Raw genomic sequence first — 23,445 nt, forward strand, 5'->3', positions numbered from 1 at the left:
ACGGTGGAGTATATATCCACGCATGACCTCACAAAAGGATACTGGCAAATACCTTTAGAGGAGGAGTCCAAGTGCAAAACCACCTTTGCCACTCCGATGGGTTTATACCAATTTATAACAATGTAATTTAGTCTGAATGGAGCCTCAGCCGCTTACCAGAGACCCAAAGAAAAGGTGCTGAGACCTCATAGGGCTTATACCGCAGCCTACCTAGACGACATTGTCATCTACAGTAAACATTGGCGGGCCCATCTAAACAGGCTGAAAGCTGTCCTCAGGTCTTTAAGGGTGGCAGGGCTCACCGCCAACCGTAAGAAATGTGCCTTAGCTAAGGCCGGAACAAAATACTAAGGTTATGCGGTGGGAAGTGGAAAAGTAAGGCTATTGACCAGTAAGGTAGCTGCCCAAAAGAAGTTCTGACCCCCCGAACAAAGACGCAGGTGCGCTCTGTTGGGCTTCGCAGGGCACTATCGGCGGTTCATCCCTAATGACTCTGAAATGACTTCCCCGCTAACAGACCTCACAAAAAAAGTTCTCTACACAAGTGCCATAATATAGAGTGCTAGAGTCTTCAAGGAAGTAAAAAGGTGTTTATCAGAGGGGCTCGTCCTTAGAAGTCCAGATTTTAATAGGCGTTTTGTCGTACAGAATGAAACATTAGAGATAGGAGTGGGGGCAGTTGTATCACAACAGTTTGAGGCGGTCCTTTTCCCGAGCAGGAAATTGTTCCAGAGGGTAAAGTACCCCAACCTGGCGGGAGTCCATTTTACCCATGGTGACAGATCACGCTCCACTAAAGTGATTAAATTAAATTTCTGTTTATGCTTTGTGCTCGCTGTTGTTTGTTCCTGTTGTTTGTGCCTCGACCATAGCTTGCTTGGACCAGTCCTGTCTCCAGTCCTGAACTTTGGCTTCACTCCTGTTTCCTACTATCTCCTACTCTTTCACCCCGGCTACGTACCTTGACATTCTACCCTCCCTGCTCCTGGACCATGGCTTACGGACAACTACCACTCTCATCTCGTCGCACTCTGGACTGGACTGCGCAATTGCAGGTCGGTGCCTGTACATCCCCACTTCAGCCCCGCTGTGTTAGTCCTGTTTGTGGTGAGCACAGCGTGCCACCATCTCATTTGAGATTCTGCACATGCCTGGGAAGTTAACCGCAAATGCTTATTTCTTCTCTCGAGAAGGGGTGGATGGTCAGGCTTCAGACATGCATGACCAAAGCCACACACAAACAGACGAGGAATGTGACATTGTGAATTCAATATCCCAGCCCTATGCCTGGCAGACATATGTATAGGTCTGCAGTATAGCAGTGACCTGGTTAATCTCAACTTGAAAAAGTGTGGGTTAATTAATCAGGTACCAGCTGCTTTGTTAAGGGGCTTTAAGAACCCAGAGCTCTGACTTGTGCCTAGGTCTGTCTGAAAAAGGGAGACATGCTGAAACAATGGAGAGAAAGCAGCTTGACTCACGATCTGTTTTATTGATACACATGTCCTTGCTCTGTGTTTCTATCATGGAGTTGAACCGCCCTTGCTGGGAAAAGGTCAAAACCCTGGTCAGGACTTATTTTTACATTGGTTTATATATGCTGAAGAAAAGTTCTGATATTTTGTGGTCCATATTATTCAGGTTGCATAAACAAGCCTATTCAGATCACCCACTTGTTGTTGCGTTGTGCCTGCAACAAAGGCTCAGAATGACACCATACTGAACAACTTTTACAAACTTTATTGAAAAAGTAACAATCTTTACTTTGCACCTTCAATTATAAAGAGAGAGCAACAACAGTTCCTATGTCAGTGCTCTAGAGTGTAAAAGTCTTGATCCATAGTTTGATTTCTATATATGGAACATATAAGTTACATAGTTACATAGTAGATGAGGTTGAAAAAACACGTACATCCATCAAGTTCAACCTATGCTAAATTTAGACAACAGATACTTTATCCTATATCTATACTTACTTATTGATCCAGAAGAAGGCAAAAAAAAACAAACCCCAGAGTCATATCATCCAATGATATCTCATAAGGGGAAAAATAATGTCCTTCCCAACTCCAACAATTGGCAATCGGATTAATCCCTGGATCAACATCCTTCCCATGAATACTTATTTGGTATATCCCTGTATACATCTCCTTTCAAAAAGATGTCCAATCTTTTTATTGAACAAATTTATTGCATATGCCATCACAGTCTCCATGGGTAATGAATTCCACATTTTAACTGCCCTTACTGTAAAGAACCCTTTCCTTTGTTCCTGATTAAATCTCCTTTCCTGCAACCTAAAGGGATGCCCCAGAGTCCTTTTTACTGCCCTTGAGATGAATAGTTCATATAAAAGCTCCTTGTACTATCCCTGAATATATTTGTATATACTGTAGTTATCATATCCCCTCTTAGACGCCTCTTTATTAATGTAAATAAATCTAATTTAGCTAGCCTCTCGTCATAAGTTAGATTGTCCATCCCCTTTATTAATTTGGTGGCTCTTCTCTGCACTCTCTCTAGTTCCATTATGTCTTTTCTAAAATTGTACTCCATATTCAAGGTGTGGTCTTACTGATGCTTTGTAAAGGGGCATAATTATGTTTACTTCCCTTCCATCCATTGCCCATTTAATGCAAGATAATATCTTGTTTGCTTTTACAGCTACTGCATGACTTTGGGTACTATTTCTAAGGCTGTGTATACAAGCACTCCTAAATCATTCTACATCAAGGATTCCCCCAATTTATCCCTATTAAATTTGTAAGTCGCCAGTTTATTCTTGCATCCCAAATGCATAACCTTACATTTATCTGTATTACACCTCATCTGCCATTTACCTGCCCACATTTCCAGTCTCTCAAATGTCCTTCTGAAGAGAAATTACATTCTGTTCTGATTCTACTACCATACACAATTTAGTGCCATCAGAAAAGATGGAGACATTGCTCTCGATGCCAACCTCAAGGTCATTAATAAACAAGTTAAAAAGCAGGGGTCCCAGTACCGATCCCTGAGGTACTCCACACACGACCTTAGCCCAAACCGAAAAAGTTCCATTTATGACAACCCTCTGTTGTTTATCCTTCAACCAGTTTTCAATCCAGGATCATATATGTGTACCAAGTCTAATTCGTATATCGGCTCTCTTTGCCTTCTTCTATAAGGATTCCGTCTGTATTTCATGTATCCTTGCTCAAACCAGTTGCCCAGAATATACATTCAGTTCAAGTCTCTCCTATTCCTTCTCATATGGTGCAAGGCCAACCAAAGTACAAGATACAATCCATTCTGGAATCCAAGTTCTCTAGAGGATCTTTACTTTACCTGGTACACTGGAAGGGTTTTGGGCCAGAAGAAAGGCCATTGAACCTGAGCCACTGGGTTCACGCTAACAGGCTGGTTCACCTCTTCCACCTCAAATTTCCGGACAATCCGTCTTGGAGTCGCCCAGAGGTCGCTCCTAGAGGGGGGGGGGGGTTGCAGGGTACACGCAACCACACGTGGGTTTTGGAAAAGGCTTAATCATTGAGCCTCAAAAAATATGGCAGAAAAAAATAAAACAGCTTCTTTTCAGCACATGAAACAAACAGAAAACAAGTCCTAAGCAGGGCTTTTCCCTTTTTCCAACAAGGGCTGTTGAGAGTCCAGAGCAATAGAATATCAAAACAGCATAGTGAAGACAGATCTTATAGCGGTTTGCGACAGCATTTCAGTATCTCTCACTGGGTCAGACAGGCTGCATGTGTGTGCAGCCTGGGGTTTTAAAGCTCCTTGATGAGGCAGCTGGGACCAGACTAATTGACAAGACCTTCTCAGCTGAATGTTAACCCGGTAACTGCTGCTCTGCAGACCTAAACATAGGTCTGCCAGGCATAGGGCTGGTGACGTTTATTCACCGTCACAGGGGGGTACTGTGAGGATTCGCCATCCTGATGGCCGGAACTCACCTCCTCAGCCATATGGCACTCAAGAGTAGCAGTTCCACGGTGGTTCCAAAACGCACGCAGGCATCTCCCGATCAGCCTGCCTCTCTAGACCCGCCTCCGCTCCGAAGACGGACATGCGCGGTACGCGAATAGCGTGCGTTCAAGTCGCCACCCCTTGATGTCAGTGACACACACAAGACAGGTTTCCCCTGAACCCACCTCCAGGCTCCGTTCCCGTTCGGATGACGGGCAAGCGCGGTGCGTTAGTGGCACGCGATCAGATCGCCACCTCATGACGTCAGTGACGTGCACGGGACATAGCTCCACCCTCAGACCTAATCGGGCTGCACAATAGGGCGCACCTGCATGACCCAGCAGCCTATCCATGCGTTCCATCTTGTCCCGCCCCACTTCCCATTGGAGGAAAGCTCCTTAAATACCTGCTCAGCCCAGACATTCATCGCTCAGCATAATCTAGTGTGTGACGCCGTGCCTTGCTGCATTCTTACCTTGATCCTGCTATTCCCTACCTTGTGTCTTGCCTCCCTTGTTCCTGAGCTCCCTGCCGCCTGAAACTGCTTCGTTCACTGGACTCCGCTTCTCTGACCCAGCTTACGTACGATCATCCTGATCTCTACAACCCTGACCTTGGCAAAGTACCCCTACTATCCACTACTCTCCAATACAGACCTTGGCAAAGTACCTCAACGATCCGCTACTCTCCAATCCTGACACTGGCAAAGTACCCCAACGATCCACTACTCTCCAATCCAGACCTGGCAAGTATAATGACTACTCTACCTTCCGTACTCCTGACCTAGCTAGCAAGACTAATCTACATCGTAGGCGCTCCCGCGTGGCTGTGAGTTGGCGTTTCTCAATTCCTTATCTCAGCACCACAGTCACTCTTCGTTTGTGGTGAGATACGCGTTACACATGGCAACAGATTGCCCCATCTACCTTCCTAATAATGGTGTCCCCTACCACCACAATCTTTCGTGGTATCTGAGCATCCTGAGTCCCCTCTGTGCTGGAGGAACTATTCCCCTGGCTGCTAGAGGAATTAGTCTCCCCCAGCCTTGCCATTTCTGCCCGACACTCCCAATATCTTCACTCAATATGGCAAATCTATTTGGATGGGTCAGCTCAGAAATTACCTGCCTCTCCCTATTGCCCCTGCTTCCCCTTCTAACTGCTACCCAGATACCTACCTGCTCCTAACAGCGCCACTAGTCGAAGCACAGGCCTGCTCAGTGAGCACTAAACCCCTTTCAAGATTTCCAATGTCCCTCAATAGTGCAAGTTACCTCTTCAGATAAGCAATCTCTGACTCTAACGAGACCACCCGCTCACACTTCTCACAGTGGTATGCTCCTTGGAACAGCTGCTCCAAGTGCACATACATGTGGCAAGATGTGCATTGAGTGGCATTTTCAATCCTGGTCATTATAGCAACTATGACGTTTATAAGTACTAACAATAACCTGTACTTCAATATTTATTTATAAAAATTTTTTACCAGGAAGTAATACATTGAGAGTTACCTCTAGTTTTCAAGTATGTCCTGGGCACAGAGTTAAGACAAATAATACATGGTTACAAATACAGTTACATAAATGAACAGGGTATACTGTACATTATATACAAGACATTGCATGCACAGTTAAAGAAAATATATATTATGGGCGCATGAAACAGTTACAGACGAGATTAAAATGTGAGACAGCCTTAGATTTGAAAGAACTTAAACTGGTGGTGGATGTGAGAGTCTCTGGTAGGTTGTTCCAGTTTTGGGGTGTACGGTAAGAGAAGCAGGAAAGGCCAGATACTTTGTTGAGCCTTGGGACCATGAACAGTCTTTTGGAGTCTGATCTCAGGTGATAAGTGCTGCATGTGGTAGGGGTGAGGAACTTGTTCAGATAGCTGGATAGCTTGCCCATAAAGAATTTAAAGGCAAGACAGGAAAGGTGAACTTTGCGCCTACACTCGAGTGATGACCAATCTAGTTCTTTGAGCATTTCGCAGTGATGTGTGTTGTAGTTGGATTGGAGAACAAAACGACAAATTGAATTGTAGAGGGTGTCAAGTTTGCTAAGGTGGGTTTGAGGTGCTGAGCCATATACTATGTCTCCATAGTCAATAATTGGCATTAGCATCTGCTGTGCGATGCGCTTTCTGACCAGGAGACTTAGGGAGGATTTGTTCCTGTAAAGTACCCCTAGTTTGGCATACAGTAGGTCTTTGTTGTCAGGGTATCAATGTGCATTCCGAATGTTAAGTGGGAGTCAAACCATAAGCCCAGGTATTTAAAACTAGTGACAGGGGTTAGGGTGGTGTTAGCGTTGGTTCTAATCAGGAGCTCAGTCGCTGGAAGCTTTACAAATTTAGTCTTGGTCCCAAATACCATTGTTACAGTCTTGTCAGTGTTTAAAAACAGTTTGTTTTGGGAAATCCAGTTTTCGAATCTCAAAAAGTCAGACTGAATTATGAGTTGAAGGTCAGAGAGGCTATGGTTGTGTGCATATAGGATTGTGTCCTCTGCATACATGTGAATTGAGGCTTCCTTACAAGCTGTGGGAAGATCATTAATCAACACTGAGAAGAGTAGGGGCCCCAGAACAGAGCCTTGCAGGACACCACAGGTGATATCCAGGGGGTTAGAGTTAGAGCCCGAGATGGACACATGTTGGGATCTTCCTAATAGGTAGGACTGAAACCAGTTTAAAGCATGCTTCCCTATTCCAGAGCTCTGGAGTTTGTGAAGCAGGATAGCATGATCAACTGTATCAAAAGCCTTTGCAAAATCTAGGAATACTGCACCAGTGAGTTGTCCCCGTTCCATTCCACACTCGATTTCATGTGGAGTGTTTGGGACAAAAGCCAGATTGGAATTGGCTAGGGAAATTTGTCTTGGTATAGTAATCGCTTAATTGGGAGTGGACACATTTTTCCATGTCTTTGGATAGAATTGAGAGAAGTGAGATTGGCCTGTAGTTTGAGACAGTGTTTTTGTCCCCACTTTTGAAGATTGGTACAACTCTGGCAGTTTTCCAGGTCTTAGGGATATGGCCTGCAGACAGGATAGAGTTGACTATGGAAGCAATTGGTTTGGCAATGGCTGGGGCACCAAGTCAAAGGAACCTAGATTGTAGTAAGTCAGGTCCGCATTGGCTGCTTAGATTTAGTTTGAGGAGCGCTTGTGTAATCTCCTCTTCAGATACTGGGCCAAATTGAAAATTGTGGGCAGTGTTGGGAGGGGGTGGGGCTATGTGGGCACTCCCAGGATGAGATTCAGGTTTGTGGTTTGGGCTGCGTTTCGCTAATAAGTTAGTGGCACACCCCACAAAGTAATCATTGAATGCATTTGCAATGTCAGTGGGGTTTGTCAGAGTAATATCCCCTTAGTGATATTACTTGGTTGTTGATGGTTAGGAGGCTGGAATATATTGTTGATAACCTTCCAGAAGTTAGCTGGGTTTGTTGTATTTTGGTGGAGATTATCAGAGTAATATTGTGCTTTTGCGTGCCTTGTTTGCCCTGTGCACATGTTCCGCAGGCATCTATAGTGATTGAGATCCTTGGTAGTGCCAGTTACTTTGTAGCTTTTCCACAAGATATCCCTGAGCAGGTAGAGTGCAATAAGGTCAGTTGTATCCCACGGAAGGTGGGCCCCCGTACCCTTATTTTGCGTAGTGGAGTGTGGGTATCACAGATTTTTAAGAACTCGGATTGGAAATAGTCGAGCGCAAAATAAGGGTCGGGAATTAAATCGATTCTGTGCCATTGGCAGTTGGTAAGGTCATCCAGAAACTGTTGTGGGTTAAAGTTTCTAAATGTTCTAGAGAGGAGAACTTTAGGGCTTGATTGGGGCGATTTAATTTTCTTTACACAGTACACTATTGCATGGTCACTGAAAATATCAGGAAGGATGCCAGAGGATTGGATTCTGCTGGGGTTTGAGGAGAGAATCCAGTCTAGCAAGGAATGGTTATGCGATTTCAGGTTTGTCCATGTGGGTTGGGAAATGAGTTGTGATAGGTTAAGTGACTTGAGTTGTATCTGGATTTTGTGGTTTTTAGGGTCAAGCCAATTGAAGTTGAAATCCCCAAGAACTAGCAGCTCATTCTTCTCATTCAGAGAGGAAATGGAGCCAAGAAACTGGGTGATATCAGTCAGGGATTTTAGAGGGGCTTTAGGGGGGCGGTAGATGCCAGCGAGCAAGATGGGCTTAGAAAAGGGGAGGCATATTCTGCCAACTAGAATTTCAAAAGAGGGTGGGCTTGGGGGGCAATTTAACAGTGTAAATTGTAAGGTGTCTATCTCTCCTAAATATGGAGTATCCCTGAATGGCGATATTTGCATCAGGAGTTTTAGGGGTTAGCCATGTTTCTGTAAGAATGATGGCTTTGGGTTTATGCATAAGGCACCATGCCCTTAGTTCGTCCAGTTTGGGCAGCAGGCTCCGGATATTTATATGGCCGACAGGTAGCCCTTTTTGGAATTTAAATGTGGAATTCTCAGGGGCATGGGACAGAGCTGAAATGGGAGGACCTGGGTTAGGTTCAATATCACCTGCTAAAGAGAGTAATAGTATGAGAAGAAATTTGGGTAATTGTTTGCAAGTTGTAAATTTGTGGTGTTTGCCATTAGAGTGAGCAGTGGTTGGTGTGCTGGTTTTTAGAGTTCTCCACCAACATTCAGTAGATAGTGCAAGGCTTTTGAGTAGTCCAGGGTGTATGGTGATGTTGGGTGTGGGCCAGGAGGGAGGAGTTTGAAGTGTATAGAGGGAGTAACATCTCCATGAGGCCAGGAGAAAAAAAAAAGTTAAGATACATAGCAGGTTCATTATGCCAGAGGTAGGCAGTGCTGCATGGAGCTGTTGTGAGCAAAGTGAGTGTGTGCAGACAAAACAGCAGGGGTGTGCCTTGTCAAATGTGTTGCTGCATTGCAATGCTGGAGTCAATTCCTTGTTTAACCACTTGCTTGTTCAAACTGCTTCTGGGTCTAACTGCACACTTAATACAACCAGCACTTGAAATCAACCCCACAGATCAGTATACACAAGCTCAGTATACGCAAGTTCTTTAGAAGCCTCTGTTTAAATAGGGACATCCACCAGGTGTGTCAGGTTGGCAATTAACTAATCCCACACACTCTGACTCAGCCAGGGGAAAGGGGGAAAAAGTTAAAGGCTTGAATTACCACACACTTTAACAATAAATTAACCCACTGCACACTCCCCAAATTCAACCACCCCTGCTAGTATACACTAGTATACACAGCACTTCCCTTTCTTTCTGGGTATAACTTCACACTTCATACTGTACAACCAGCACTTGAAATCAACCACACAGATCAGTATACACAAGCCAAGTTGTTTTGTTTGTAGAAACAATGTATTCGGACACGTGAATAAAGTCATATATTGTAGAAAGTCATATTTGTACTTCAAATATAACGAGAACAGCCTTATAATATTACCCAGAGGGGATGTCTGTGAAGCCACGAAAGTGGTGAACCCAGACCCCCTCATGACTTGAAGGTGATGTCTCCTGAAGCTAGACTCTAACCGATCTTGGTAAATCCTTAAATATCAATAATACAATCAGATTGAGAGGTACTCACGACTGTGTTTGTAGGTCCGAAGTTGGCATGCTCCCAGCTTGAGATGGAGTACCGGAAGTGATATCCCATGGGGGAAGGAATAGGCTGTGCACTGCCTCAAAAAAACAATGGCGGCTGGATCTCTCAAAATTAAAAACAATTTAATGGATCAGCAGCAATATGCTAAAAGAACAATGAATAGCAGAGAAACTTCTGACACGTTTTGCGCATGCGTGCTCTTTGTCAAACAAACTCTTTGACAAAGCACACGCATGCGTGAAACGCGTCGGAGGTTTCTCTGCTGTTTTTTGTTCTTTTAGCATGTTGCTGATGATCCATTAAATTGTTTTTAATTTTGAGCGATCCAGCCACCATCGTTTATTGAGGCAGTGCACAATGTATTCCTTCCCCTATGGGATGTCAGTTCCGGCAACTTCAATTAGACTCTGCCATGAGTTTCTCAGTAAAATATGCATGGTTGGTAGTGTTATCGACTTTTTTTATACAGTACATGTTTCACCTTGAAGAAATACATAGCCAGCATTCAATACTTGTGAAACATACATTTTATTAAATGAATGCTTGTTTATTGTGTTTGTGATTTAACTCTATTAGAACAATTCACCACTTGATCCAGAAGACCAATATTTAAAATAGTAGTGTCATCTATCATTTACTAAGGACATTTATTGTTCAGAGTCATCCAAAAAAGAATTGTGAACTGCAAAAAGAATATTACTCTACAGTACCTTGCCAAGTTTTCCTAAAATGCAGCACTGTTTTAAAATTATGTAGGAAAGATTTGACTTATTACTTCAGATTTTACAGCGTAATATCTGCTTACCTCTGAAATAGACTTCACAAAGCGGATTCCATCATTAGTGCCTTTTACTTTAGCAAGACAGTCACAGAAGTAATCCCAATAGTCTTTCTTATTCCATAGAAGCGTTGATTTTTCTTTCTGGTCAAACTGAGTACATACAAAAACAAACAAATAAACTTTACTTTAAAATATATATAAATCATTAAAGGAATTAAGATAAAGTATACCACTGAAAGACAGTGAAGTATAAACAACAATAGTTTTCCTCAAACACTGGCACATAGATCAAAATGTTTGATTTAAGGCAAGAATACAAATTTGAAATCCATCTGGACAAAATCGCTTACTTTTGCTTACTTAAAAAAGTTAAAAAAAATTATACAGTATTTCTTCTTACCCTTTTATAACCAGAGTAAGATGAAATATAAAAAATTAAAAGTGATACAATTTAGCTTAAATAACAATATATTTAAATATTCTATAGCTCAGAGTACATATACTATATCAAGATGGATAAAGCCAATATCCCTCATTCAAACATGGGTATCGAATAGCTAATTTTAATCTGAAGTTACGAGCTACCTTAAGAATAGCAAACGTTGGGTACCCTCAACAGACGTGGTCATTATATAGAATAGGTTACAATGTAAAAGCATGTTGTGACCACTCTCAAAAAGACAAGACAATAAACAGCTGCTGAATCAGCGGAAGAGGTGTTCTGTGAATTTCCACCAGTGGTTAAAGTGTGAAAACACAGCATGTAGCATACATTGTCATTAACCATTTGGAAAATGGCGCCTAAGGAGTTCTGTCATATTTGAAAGTATTATTATTTCCTATGATGAAGCACAGTTCTTCTACTTTGACAATGCCCCCTCCAATTTTGGCTACAGGCTACAAAATATGAAAAGGTATCATTAGTTAAGTACCCAAAATCACATCTTGAATAATTTAACATTTGTGAATCATGTTCCTTGCAATCCCAACAGTTTCATGGTAAAATATATTGAAAAATAAAATGTAAATAGGTCCAGTTTGCAAAGGGACATGCATACTACATACTCAGGAAAGGCTGTGTGTGTGTGTGTGTGTGTGTGTGTGTGTGTGTGTGTGTGTGTGTGTGTGTGTGTGTGTGTGTGTGTGTGTGTGTGTGTGTGTATGTATATATATTCTCAAACTACTGTGAGTGGTGAGAAAATCAAAACTTTGAAACAACTTTACCAATAACGACTTAGATCGTGGTGGAATAAAACAGCGCTGGAAAAATGCATATTGTATCAATTAATACCGAGAGGCTTGCGCATACAAACCTTCCCTTCCTTTGAGTTCATAGAACTGTCACTTAGACAAAGGTGGGAAGAGACCTTAAGCACCTGTTCTTTTGAGTTACTCAAGATCCTCATAGAACATGATGAAGCACGTGTGCAGGAGGTCACAAACCAAATAGAAGTTATTGAAAAGGAGTTAACTGATACAGAAGTAGTACAGTTCAAGAAAATAGAAGGTGACTTAGAAAAATATGAAAATGAAAAATATGAAAAAGATTTAATTGCATTCAAAAAACGCAAATTTGAGCGTGACCAAGAGGATTACAGAACGAATACAGTCTATAAGTGGCATAAGGGGAAGAGTGATGCCAAAAATAGAAAAAAGAATAAGTCTAAATCTCACACCAACTCTGCCGTCTGGTTCACAACAACCTAGCAAATTGTAATTTTTTAGACATAGGAGCCAAGTCAACATCTCAAGGAGGACAAGGAGGGGAACAAAGGGAACTAAGATAACGGACAATCTTGACTCACAAAACAAAGTGAGTGACAAAAAACAGGATTCTGAGAGTGAACTAACAATTATCAATCTCTCCAGTGTGACTCTCACTGAAAATCAATCAAACGTGTTGAAACACGGCCTATCCTTTTCTCCTACCTCCTGCATGGACCATTTTGAATGGATAAAAGATCTTAATTTATTTTGTAGAAAATTACTTTTATTTAAGCATTTTTCAAAGATCTCTACCATGGAGGATTAAAGTGTGGACTTTACTCAGTGGAACACACATGAGACAGCTGCTTTATGAGATTTGGATTCTCTTCTGGATGACAAGGGAGTACGACAGATAGAAGAGAGAGGAATTATTTCTGAATTGAAACCTCAATCAGTCTTCTGCCCACCCTGGCAAACTTGTCCGCAAGTTGAAGTATTTTCTAAACTGGTGGCAGAAGATTTCAAGAAAATAAAAGCACAGATGGGCGATACCAATCTCACACGGGCAGAAATGACGGTGATTAGAGAACTTCAGGACCTCAAAGAGGTGGTCATCAAACCCAGTGACAAGGGTGGCAACGTCGTCACCTGGCCCAAGGTGATATATGAGCGGGAAGCTATGAAACAACTGAAAAATTGTAACTGTTACACTGAGCTTGCTTCTGATCCTACCATTCGTTTCAAAACAGAACTGGACCTAATTCTACGGTCAGCAGTTTTGGACAAAGTAATTACTCAGTGTAACAGTCAGGCTCTTACGTTAAGATTCCCCAGGGTACCTACGTTTTACATGCTGCCAAAAGTGCACAAGAACCTCTCCAACCCCCCAGGAAGACCAATTGTTTCTGGCATAGGGGGGTTGTGCGAACCCATCTGCAGATTTATTGATTATTTTTTGCATTTTTCAGTGGAGATGTTGCCATCGTATATTAGAGATACAATGGATGTGTTGGCTCGTTTGGACCACATCACAGTCGATGAGGATACTATCCTCGCGACTTGTGATGTGGAATCCCTTTATACCTGTATCCATCATAATGATGGATTGCGAGCCACACAATTCTATCTCTCTATGCAAAACATCTCCACTAAACTCACACATCTCATTTTAAATCTGTTACAATTTATTCTCACACATAATTATTTTATTTTTAAAAACAAATATTATTTACAGAAAAGGTGAACTGCGATGGGTGCAACCTGCGCACCCTCCTATGCCAATCTTTTCCTGGGATGGTGGGAAAGAGAGGTTGTGTTATCTGAAGGTAATCTTCGCTTCACACAATGTGTGTCGTTGTGGTTGAGGTACATCGACGATATCCTCATCCTCTGGCAAGGAACTGCCACAGGGTTTGCGGACTTCGTCGATAACCTCAACCACAACGATTTGAACATCAAGCTGACATTTAGTTGTAGTTCAACTAGGGTTGAATTCCTGGATTTATACATTACTGTTGGCAAAACAAAACACAAAACAGCGCACAACGCTCATGGTGAAGAATGAACAATTTATATTAAAAAGTAATTCAAGGTTCTGCGTACATCAGATAAAGGTAAAACAGGCATGTAACTGTAACTATGACAGTTGTTACCACTCAGGTATCAGGACACAGGAGAAGGCTGCAGCGGATCACCCAATGTCAGGAATCTGCAGTCATATCAGGCTGTGCTTTCATCTGCTGGACTCTTTAGAAGCGGAGGGTTCCCTTTAGGCTTCCACGTAATCCAGGTAGATAAGTCCCAAGCTCTGTTTAGGAGTAGCTGGTAGAGGGACAGTCTCACGATCATGGTCAGCTCTGCCTCCCACGCCAGCTTCACTTAACCAGCAAAGTGATAGAATACTAAGGGTACTAGTAGATCAATAAAAGTATAATTCCAACTAGTTTCGTAGCAACTATAAAGGCCACTTCATCAGGGAATGAAAGCAGTGAGCAAATGGTCACATTAAATACCTTCTAAAGATCTACAATAGGTTAATTGTTAATCACAAAGCAACCAATAAGCAGTAGGCACACTGCATTGGTAAACAGCTGTTGGGTGAATTAACCTAATGTTTAACAACATAACATACATAGTACAGAGTTATATAAACAAATACAATACAATTTAATGCATAAATAAAAATACAAATATACTAAATGGCTAGCAATTGTCAAAGATTCAGCTCCAAGTTGGTACTAAAAGATAGAAACAAAGGATTAATTACATAATTCACAGCCGCAGGTAATAACCTCAGACAAAGAGGAAAACCAGTGAATTTAGTACAGAGACCAGATATCAACATCTTCATTCAACCCCTTAGGGGAAAGGGACTGTAATTGGTAAATCCAATAAGTCTCTTGAACAGACAGATCCTTAACTCTATCACCTCCTCTCCTACCTTTAGGGACAATCTTAATTCCCTTAAATCTAAGAGTTGAGGGATCCTTATTGTGACACTTTAAAAAAATGTCTGGAAAGACTATGTTTATCATACCCATGTTTTATATTTCTAATGTGCTCTTGAATTCGCACTTTAAGACAGACATCGCTTAGTGTGTCCTATATATTGAATATTACAAGCACACTCTATTCGATATACTACATGGGTTGAGTTACAATTAATGAAATCCTCAAGAGTAAATTACATAATACGAGCGAAGAAATTATTAAAGTTAAGCATAGAAAATTTATTCGCGATAAAAAGGATTATGATACTGGTAAGGAAAGAGACTGGACTAAAGATGAGGGAAATAAGAGGGAGGGTGATTGACCGTGTGTATGTCCCCATTCAAAAGAATAGAGTTGGATCATATCCAAATAGATCCAGAACACCAAAATCTGATAGACCTCAAGGTCATTGGGTGCATGCACAGGGAAAATACCCCAATAAAACGAAAGGAGGCTATGAAGGCCCAAGAAAAAATCAGTTCCATCATGAGCGTAAAAACTATTATCAACAGAATAATAGGAATAAAAATAGGAGCTATGAATCTAGACCTCGTGATGAGAGTTTGAGTTATCGTTTTGAAAATGGTAGTCATAATTCTAAAACTAAAATGAATACGGATAACTCAGATTTTTGATCTTCCTCTGGGTCTCATTTTTTAGAGTCCTTGAGGAACAGATTCCTCACTCCTATAGAGAAAACAAAAAAGAAACAGAATGTGAAAGAAAGAACCCCACCCCCAGACAGCACGAAAAAACGGGTTCTGTCAGGAGAGGGACACGTGGAGGGACCAGAGTCCAAAAAAAGAGATCAACAAAGAAGGGGGTCCCATTGAAACAAGGGATCTTCAATCTCTCTTCCGTTATATTAACTGAAGATCAAAAGACAGTTCTTAGCAGAGGTCTCTCTTTTGCTAGATCCAGTGGACCTGATGGTTTTCAATTATATAAAGACCTACACAAATTTATCAGGAATATTACCTTGAAGAGACACTTTATTAAAGTAGATAAAGAGAATGATAAGGCTATATTAGAACCTAATTCAATGACCATATTAAATAACACAGAGAATGATCTAGAGTTTAAACATACGCTGTTTAAACCTAGATCCAAGTTTTATCCGGCCCACTCTAAGGGGCATCATGTGGAGACATTCTTTATTATGGTCAATAATGACTTCCTCAGTCTAACTAGAACTTTTAAACCAAAAAACATTAAACATAATATGAGTTTCAAAGAGAATATAGCATTGAGATTTTTGAAAGATAATTGTAATCTTGTTATTAGACAGGCCGATAAGGGTGGCGGTGTGGTTCTTCAGGATCGTTTGGTCTATGAAGCGGAAGCACACCGCCTCCTTTCGGACACTGCCTTCTATAAAAAGATCCCTAAGGATCCGACGGTAGAATTTACAGTTTCATTGAAGAAACTTTTAAATAAGGCCCATGTTGATTTGGTTATATCTAAAAATGAATATGAATTCTTGTATTCAAAATGCCCGAAGGTACCTATATTTTACCACCTGCCAAAGTTACATAAATCATTGATTAATCCACCGGGTCGACCGATCATTTCGGGGATCCAGTCACTTACGGCGATTTTATCGCAATATATGGATTTCTTTTTACAAGGCTATGTAACCATCTTACCCTCATTCCTAAAAGACACCTCCTCAGTCCAGCAGACTTTTGTTGATTTCAAATGGAAGCCAACGTATAGATGGTTGACCTGCGATGTGCAGGCACTTTATATCCATATCCCTCACGATAAGGGACTATTGGCAGTAAGATCTTTTTTGGAGGGTGACTGTACACTACACCCCCTCAACACAGAGTTTATTCTTGGCTCAATCGAATTCATATTGACTCATAATTATTTTATGTTTCTCTCCCAGTTCTTCTTACAGGTTTGCGGAACTGCAATGGGGACACGTTTTGCCCCCAGTTTCGAAAACCTGTATATGGGGAACTGGGAGAGGCAGAGAATAGGGACTAATAATCCATTTCATCAGAATGTGATAGTTTGGCGGCGCTTTATTGATGACGTCCTCTGCGTATGGGATGGTGATGAACACAGTATGAATGAGTTCATTAACTATCTCAATGATAATGACCTGAATTTAATCTTTAGTCATAAATCTGATATGAGTTCGATTGATTTCCTGGATTTGAAATTAACTGCCACTGATAGTGGGAATGTCTCCACAAAAGTATTTTTTAAAGAAGTTGATTCAAATAACCTATTGATGGCAACCAGTAACCACAAGAGAACGTGGATTTTAAATATTCCAAGGGGCCAATTTGTTAGAATAAAAAGAAACTGCAGCAATCCTGAAGACTTTGAGGAACAAGCTCAACAGCTTTTCTGTAAATTTATTGAAAGGGGATATTCTAAATCCAGCTTATTACTTGATTTGGATAAAGTAAGATGTATGAATAGGGATTCCATGATTGCACCAAGGGTGCCTAGAGTACCAATAGATACTGGCGGATTACTTGAGATTCCTTTCAATACAATTTATAATTCAGTCAACAAAAAAGTCGAAGAGATTATTAAAAAACATTGGGCAATTCTATGCAATGATCTTATCCTTGGAGATCACATTTCATTAACACCTACATTTATCTATAGAAAGGCTAGGAGTCTTAAAAATACACTAGCTCTGAGTGACGTTTTTCTTTCTCATAATGCTAGAGATAAACTTTGGTTAAGCAAACCCATTGGTAATTTTGCATGCGGAAATTGTTCTGCATGTAAATATTTGCATAAAGATAACACTACATTTAAGTCAGTTATAACTAATGAAGAGTTTAAAATTGAGGATTTCATTAATTGTAACTTAACCCATGTAGTATATTTAATAGAGTGTGCTTGTAATATTCAATATATAGGATGCACTAAGCGATGTCTTAAAGTGCGAATTCAAGAGCACATTAGAAATATAAAACATGGGTATGATAAACATAGTCTTTCCAGACATTTTTTAAAGTGTCACAATAAGGATCCCTCCACTCTTAGATTTAAGGGAATTAAGATTGTCCCTAAAGGTAGGAGAGGAGGTGATAAAGTTAAGGATCTGTCTGTTCAAGAGATTTATTGGATTTACCAATTACAGTCCCTTTCCCCTAAGGGGTTAAATGAAGATGTTGATATCTATTCTCTGTACTAAATTCACTGGTTTTCCTCTTTGCCTTAGGTTATTACCTGCGGCTGTGAATTATGTAATTAATCCTTTGTTTCTATCTTTTAGTACCAACTTGGAGCTGAATCTTTGACAATTGCTAGCCATTTAGTATATTTATATTTTTTATTTATGCATTAAATTGTATTTTATTTGTTTATATAACTCTGTACTATGTATGTTATGTTGTTAAACATTAGGTTAATTCACCCAACAGCTGTTTACCAATCTGTGTGCCTACTGCTTATTGGTTGCTTTGTGATTAACAATTAACCTATTGTAGATCTTTAGAAGGTATTTAATGTGACCATTTGCTCACTGCTTTCATTCCCTGATGAAGTGGCCTTTATAGTTGATACAAAACTAGTTGGAATTATACTTTTATTGATCTACTAATACCCTTAGTATTCTATCACTTTGCTGGTTAAGTGAAGCTGGCGTGGGAGGCAGAGCTGACCCTGATCGGTGAGACTGTCCCTCTACCAGCTACTGCTAAACGGAGCTTGGGACTTATCTACCTGGATTACGTGGAAGCCTAAAGGGAACCCTCCGCTTCTAAAGAGCCCAGCAGATGAAAGCACAGCCTGATATGACTGCAGATTCCTGACATTGGGTGATCCGCTGCAGCCTTCTCCTGTGTCCTGATACCTGAGTGGTAACAACTGTCATAGTTACAGTTACATGCCTGTTTTACCTTTATCTGATGTACGCAGAACCTTGAATTACTTTTTAATATAAATTGTTCATTCTTACTTCACCATGAGCGTTGTGCGCTGTTTTGTGTTTTGTTTTGTCTAGATTCAGGGTCTTGGACCACCCTATCACAGCAGCAGACGCTCCTTATTGGTAACCTAGTTACTTATACTCACTTGATATTAAGTGGTTAATGCACTTTATTTCAATTCACTCTGTTTTCATTATAGTTGCACACTTGTACTGTGATTTTCTTTTGTTACATTACTGTTGGGCCTGGTGGCTGTCTCCTTACGGACATTTTCCGTAAGGGGACCGCAACAAACTCTATATTACATGCTACCAGTTTCCATCCAGGACATCAGATTAAGGGCGTTCCAACCAGTGAATTTTTACGTTTAAAACGCAATGTGTCTACCGAGTGCGGTTTTTAGAGAGAGCAGGAGAGATGAAAGACAGATTCTATCAAAGAGGCTACAGTCGTCGGTGTGTTGAGAGAGGTTTTCAGGGGGGACTCAGAGCATATAGGGACTCCCTACTACGTCCTAAAATTAAATCATCTACCACACAACAAATAAGGTTTATTGGCACCCATAACAAACAGTGGTCAGTGTTACGTAATACACTACAAAACCACTCAGGTGTTTTGATGACTGACCCTGACCTCAAACGAGTTTTGGGTAACAGAATTAACATGACCAGCCGTAAATCTCCAAACCTCAAGGACAAACTAGTGAACAGCCATTTTGTTCCTAGCACTACAGATACATTTCTATCTACCTTCAGAAAAAAAGGTTTTTATAAATGTATGAATTGCTCTGCCTGTAGATTCATGCATCAGATGGAGGTGTTTACCGATTATTCTAAAGAACACACTTTTAGAATTAAGGACTTCTTTGGTTGCAAAACCAAGGGAGTCATTTACTGTATTACCTGTCCCTGTGGCCTTCCCTATATTGGGATGACTACACAGGAGTTCAGGTTAAGAGTCCTCGAGCATACAAGAAATATTAAGAACGCATCGAGAAACTTGGAAAATTTCAAAAAGATCACTTCAGTGGCCAGACACTTCCTTCTGATGCATGGGTCAGACCATACTTTACTGAAGGCTTTCGCAATAGAAAAGGTTACTCTGGGAATTCGGGGAGGAGATTTGGAGAAAGCTCTGCTGCGTAGGGAGTCCAGGTGGATAGTCAGGTGGACTTAATGACTACCTGGGCTTCTCTATGTTTCTGTAGTTTCCCTCCCCCCCTTTATTCTTCTTTTTTAATATTGTTAGAATTCTGTTGTTGAGACGTATACCCTTTTAGTTTAAATATCATCATGAGAATATCAAACACGCCTCTCTCCCTCTTTCTCTTCACTTTTTATTTTTAGAATCCTGGGTATGGCCCTCCTCGGGCGCACCTTGGAGTTACCATGATCATCATCTGTCACAATCTATCCAGGACAGATCACTATGAGAAGGACACATTTTCCAGAGTTGACGTGAACTCACACTGGGAACTTTTCATGCAATCTTGGAACAATCTGCCACTCTATAGATTTAATTTCTGGACTCTTTGTGAATACCCTTCTATTATAATGAGAGGATACTGGATACTCTTTATAAAACTGACCCTGGCACAATTATAGTGCTAGCAGCTTGCAACCACATTCTATGCATGTTCATGTGATCAGGATTCTATTTAAAAGGTTTAGATTAATTTTTCAGGCAACGTTATACAATCGGATATTTAGCCTGTATAGAAATGTATATATTACTGTTTCTATACACTTTTATAAACCTAGCAGATTAACCTTTGCAGTTTAGTATTCATGCTATTTCTGAATATTATGTTGTTTGTTTAGCTTCAGGTTATGACACACAATATAGGGTGCCTTGCTAGTGTCCAGTACAACTTCTGTTCGCTTTAAAATATACTGAGGCAGGCAGTGTTACTTCCTCTTTAAATCTCGGGTAGCATGTCTTGTGCTGCGCATGCGCATCAGACACCCTGGACGTGTGTTTTAAGTATAGAATGTATCATACTGCTTACTCATTGCCACGCATGTGCACACCTCACACTGGGTGAAGGCTTTGATTAGCATTCTCCTTATAGCCTGGGGCTTGCGGCACACAAGCATATCAAGCTCTATGGCTATGCGTCCCAACTTGGAACGCATACAACTTGTGACGTCACTTTGCACATGCGCAATGGGATTATTCTCTCTCTGCACTCTTGGGAATCATTAAGGTATTTTGGAGGCTTTAACTTTCACCTGGCGATTGCGTTTTTGGCGCAAATTTTATCCTTTTTAAGTATGCATACTATCCTGACTGCCCAACCGCTCCCAGTTGAAGGCATCTGGCCGAAACGCGTAGGAGTGGGTGCTGTAGGCAGGATCCCCTGGTTTCTCCCCCTTTGGGATACGTAAATATACCTCTTGAGCTGCTGCTCAATGCATGTTCTGTGATTCGTTTTTATGCATGTAGGATTCTGCTGTACACCATTTACGCTTCAGGATTGTGTATTCATTATACTTGGACCTACATCATCTGCTATTTTGTCTCTTCAACAGGACTGACTTTGTGCATGGCTATTTGTAGCGTGTTTGGGGATTACAATTCATACTTTATCAGTCCTATGATATTCTATGAAGTGTTTTGACTTTATTAAGAGATTTTTGGTCCCAGCTTTTTAACAATTCCTGCATATATTGGTGAGGTACTCTCAGCTACTCCCTTATTGCCACAGAGTAGCACTGTCTGCTGTTTCTCCTAGAGATAGTGTATTTTTCTCTTGGGATCTGTGATTCAGCCCGGGATACTATTTGTCCATCTACCCGGTTTCTAACAGTGTCTCTATATGATATGATTAACATGCTAGTTAGCACATTGCTTCGGTTTACGCACACGGGATCTATGACATGTTTTAAAATTCTGTGCTATCTTTTATCCTATTTGTGACATCTAATAAATAAAATATGTACTTTTTGATATTGCACACGGTATACCAGAGTGCTATTTTCCTGGGCTTCTTTTTCTCTTGCTTACGTATATAAATATATATATACATATACACTGGCGACACACTTTATTCGAGCTCGGCTAGTCCCACGAATTCGGGTATACCCGGGTGTATTGAGGTTTGTGACTGTTTTCTGCCCGAGTACATTGAGGTATTTTCCAGGCAGGGATTGAAGCATTTTATTACCGCTGGCTGCAATACTGCACAGTATATATATATATACTGCATTACAATTCAGGAATTTATGCCATCTGGTAGACACGCGAAGCATTGCAGCCTATTAAATCCTAATCATTATCATTTAACAGATCAGCCGCCCGTCAGCCAGGCATGAACCCAGGCTGGGAAGGCAAACACAACGGGGCTTGTCAGAGGTGAGGAGCGGCGCATTCCAGGTATCTGCCAGGTACATACTGGGTATTTGCTCGAATAAAGTGTGTCGGTGCAGTATATATATATATATATATAGTAGAGGCAACACTTATTCTAACATTTGCCTTAAACTAGCCGGGTTACATTCAGGGTATGTGCTGGGTATGTTCTGGGCTAGTTTGAGGCACATTTAAGGCATTTCTGCATTGACTAACGACCCATAGGATTAACACAGCAGGGATCCCTGGCATTCCGATTCAGTTTGAATGGGACTGCCAGGGACCCGCGCTGTTAATCTGATAGGCCATTAATCAATGCAAAAATGCTGGGTCTAGTTTAAGGAAATGTATTCAGAATGTAGCTGGGTGTACCTGGGTCTTTTGGGGAAATGCCACTAGTTTTTGTTAGAATAATCGCTGCCTCTACTGTGTGTATATCGATGTAACAATCTGTTCTGCGCAAAACTGGAAAGTGACTTTCTGTCCACCTGTCACTTGAAACCCCTTACATACCTTCGTTACATCGATGACATCCTCCTGATTTGGACCTCTGGCGAACAGGACCTCCTACAGTTCTATGACAACTTCAATACTTTCCACCCGACCATCAACCTCAAACTCACCCATTCCCCGGATGAAGTACATTTCCTAGACACCACCATTACTATAAAGAACAACCAACTACAGACCTCTGTATACCGCAAACCTACAGACAGAGCCAGCTATTTGAGGGACAACAGCTTCCACCCGACACACACCAAACATGCAACCATCTACAGTCAAGCCATACGATACAACCGGATATGCTCCGACACAGCAGACAGAGACCAGCGGATTAAAGCCTTGCGATCAGACTTTATAAACCGTGGATATAACCACAGAATTGTAGACCAGCAAATTCACAAAGCCACCAGAATACCAAGAAGTGATCTCCTTGAATACAAACAGAAGGAGACAAGCGATAGGGTACCTTTGGTGGTCACATATAACCCACACCTAGGAGCCCTACGCAAGTTCGCCAGGAAACTACAACCCATCCTCCAGGAAGATACAAGACTGCAACAGGTCTTCCCTGAAGCACCCTTATTATCATACAGACAACCCCATAATCTCAAGAATATTATGGTGAGGAGTAAAGTATTCAGCAGTACAACTGAATGCGGGACAAAACCATGCCAGGACCCAAGATGCAAAACCTGCGCAATGCTCTACACAGCGGACACAATACAAATACCACACAGGAATCGGGAATACAAAATCAGAGGAAGGTTCACCTGTTCTTCCAGCAATGTCGTGTACCTCATCATGTGCATGAAATGCCCAGGGGGCTGCTACTACATAGGTGAGACAGGGCAGGGGCTAAACAATAGAATGAACCTGCATCGCCACAGCATCACACGCGGTACAAGAGACAGTCCTGTTGGCGAACATTTCTCTGACTCTGGCCATAAGATGAACGATCTGAGGGTTGTCATACTCAAAGGTAATCTTAAAACCCTGAAAGAGAGACGGTTGCATGAATACAAATTTATGCAACTGTTCGGGACACTTAGCAGTGGCCTAAACAGAGATCGAAATTTTATGAGTCATTACTGACAGTAGTGAACTCTCGTCCCATAAGCGCTAAAGGCCATGTCTGTAC

General features: G+C 41.2%; 1 protein-coding gene across 1 annotated transcript in view; it reads right to left on the reverse strand.

Moving 5' to 3' along the window:
* FYCO1 (FYVE and coiled-coil domain autophagy adaptor 1) overlaps nucleotides 1-23,445 on the reverse strand; it is a 778,329-nt gene that overhangs the window by 708,353 nt on the left and 46,531 nt on the right. The window contains exon 3 of the mRNA XM_075588587.1: nucleotides 10,378-10,503. Coding sequence (XP_075444702.1) covers nucleotides 10,378-10,503 — 126 coding nt within the window. The remainder of the gene's footprint in view (nucleotides 1-10,377; nucleotides 10,504-23,445) is intronic.

This window comes from Ascaphus truei, chromosome 2 (genome assembly GCF_040206685.1).
Source record: "Ascaphus truei isolate aAscTru1 chromosome 2, aAscTru1.hap1, whole genome shotgun sequence".
NCBI lineage: Eukaryota > Metazoa > Chordata > Amphibia > Anura > Ascaphidae > Ascaphus > Ascaphus truei.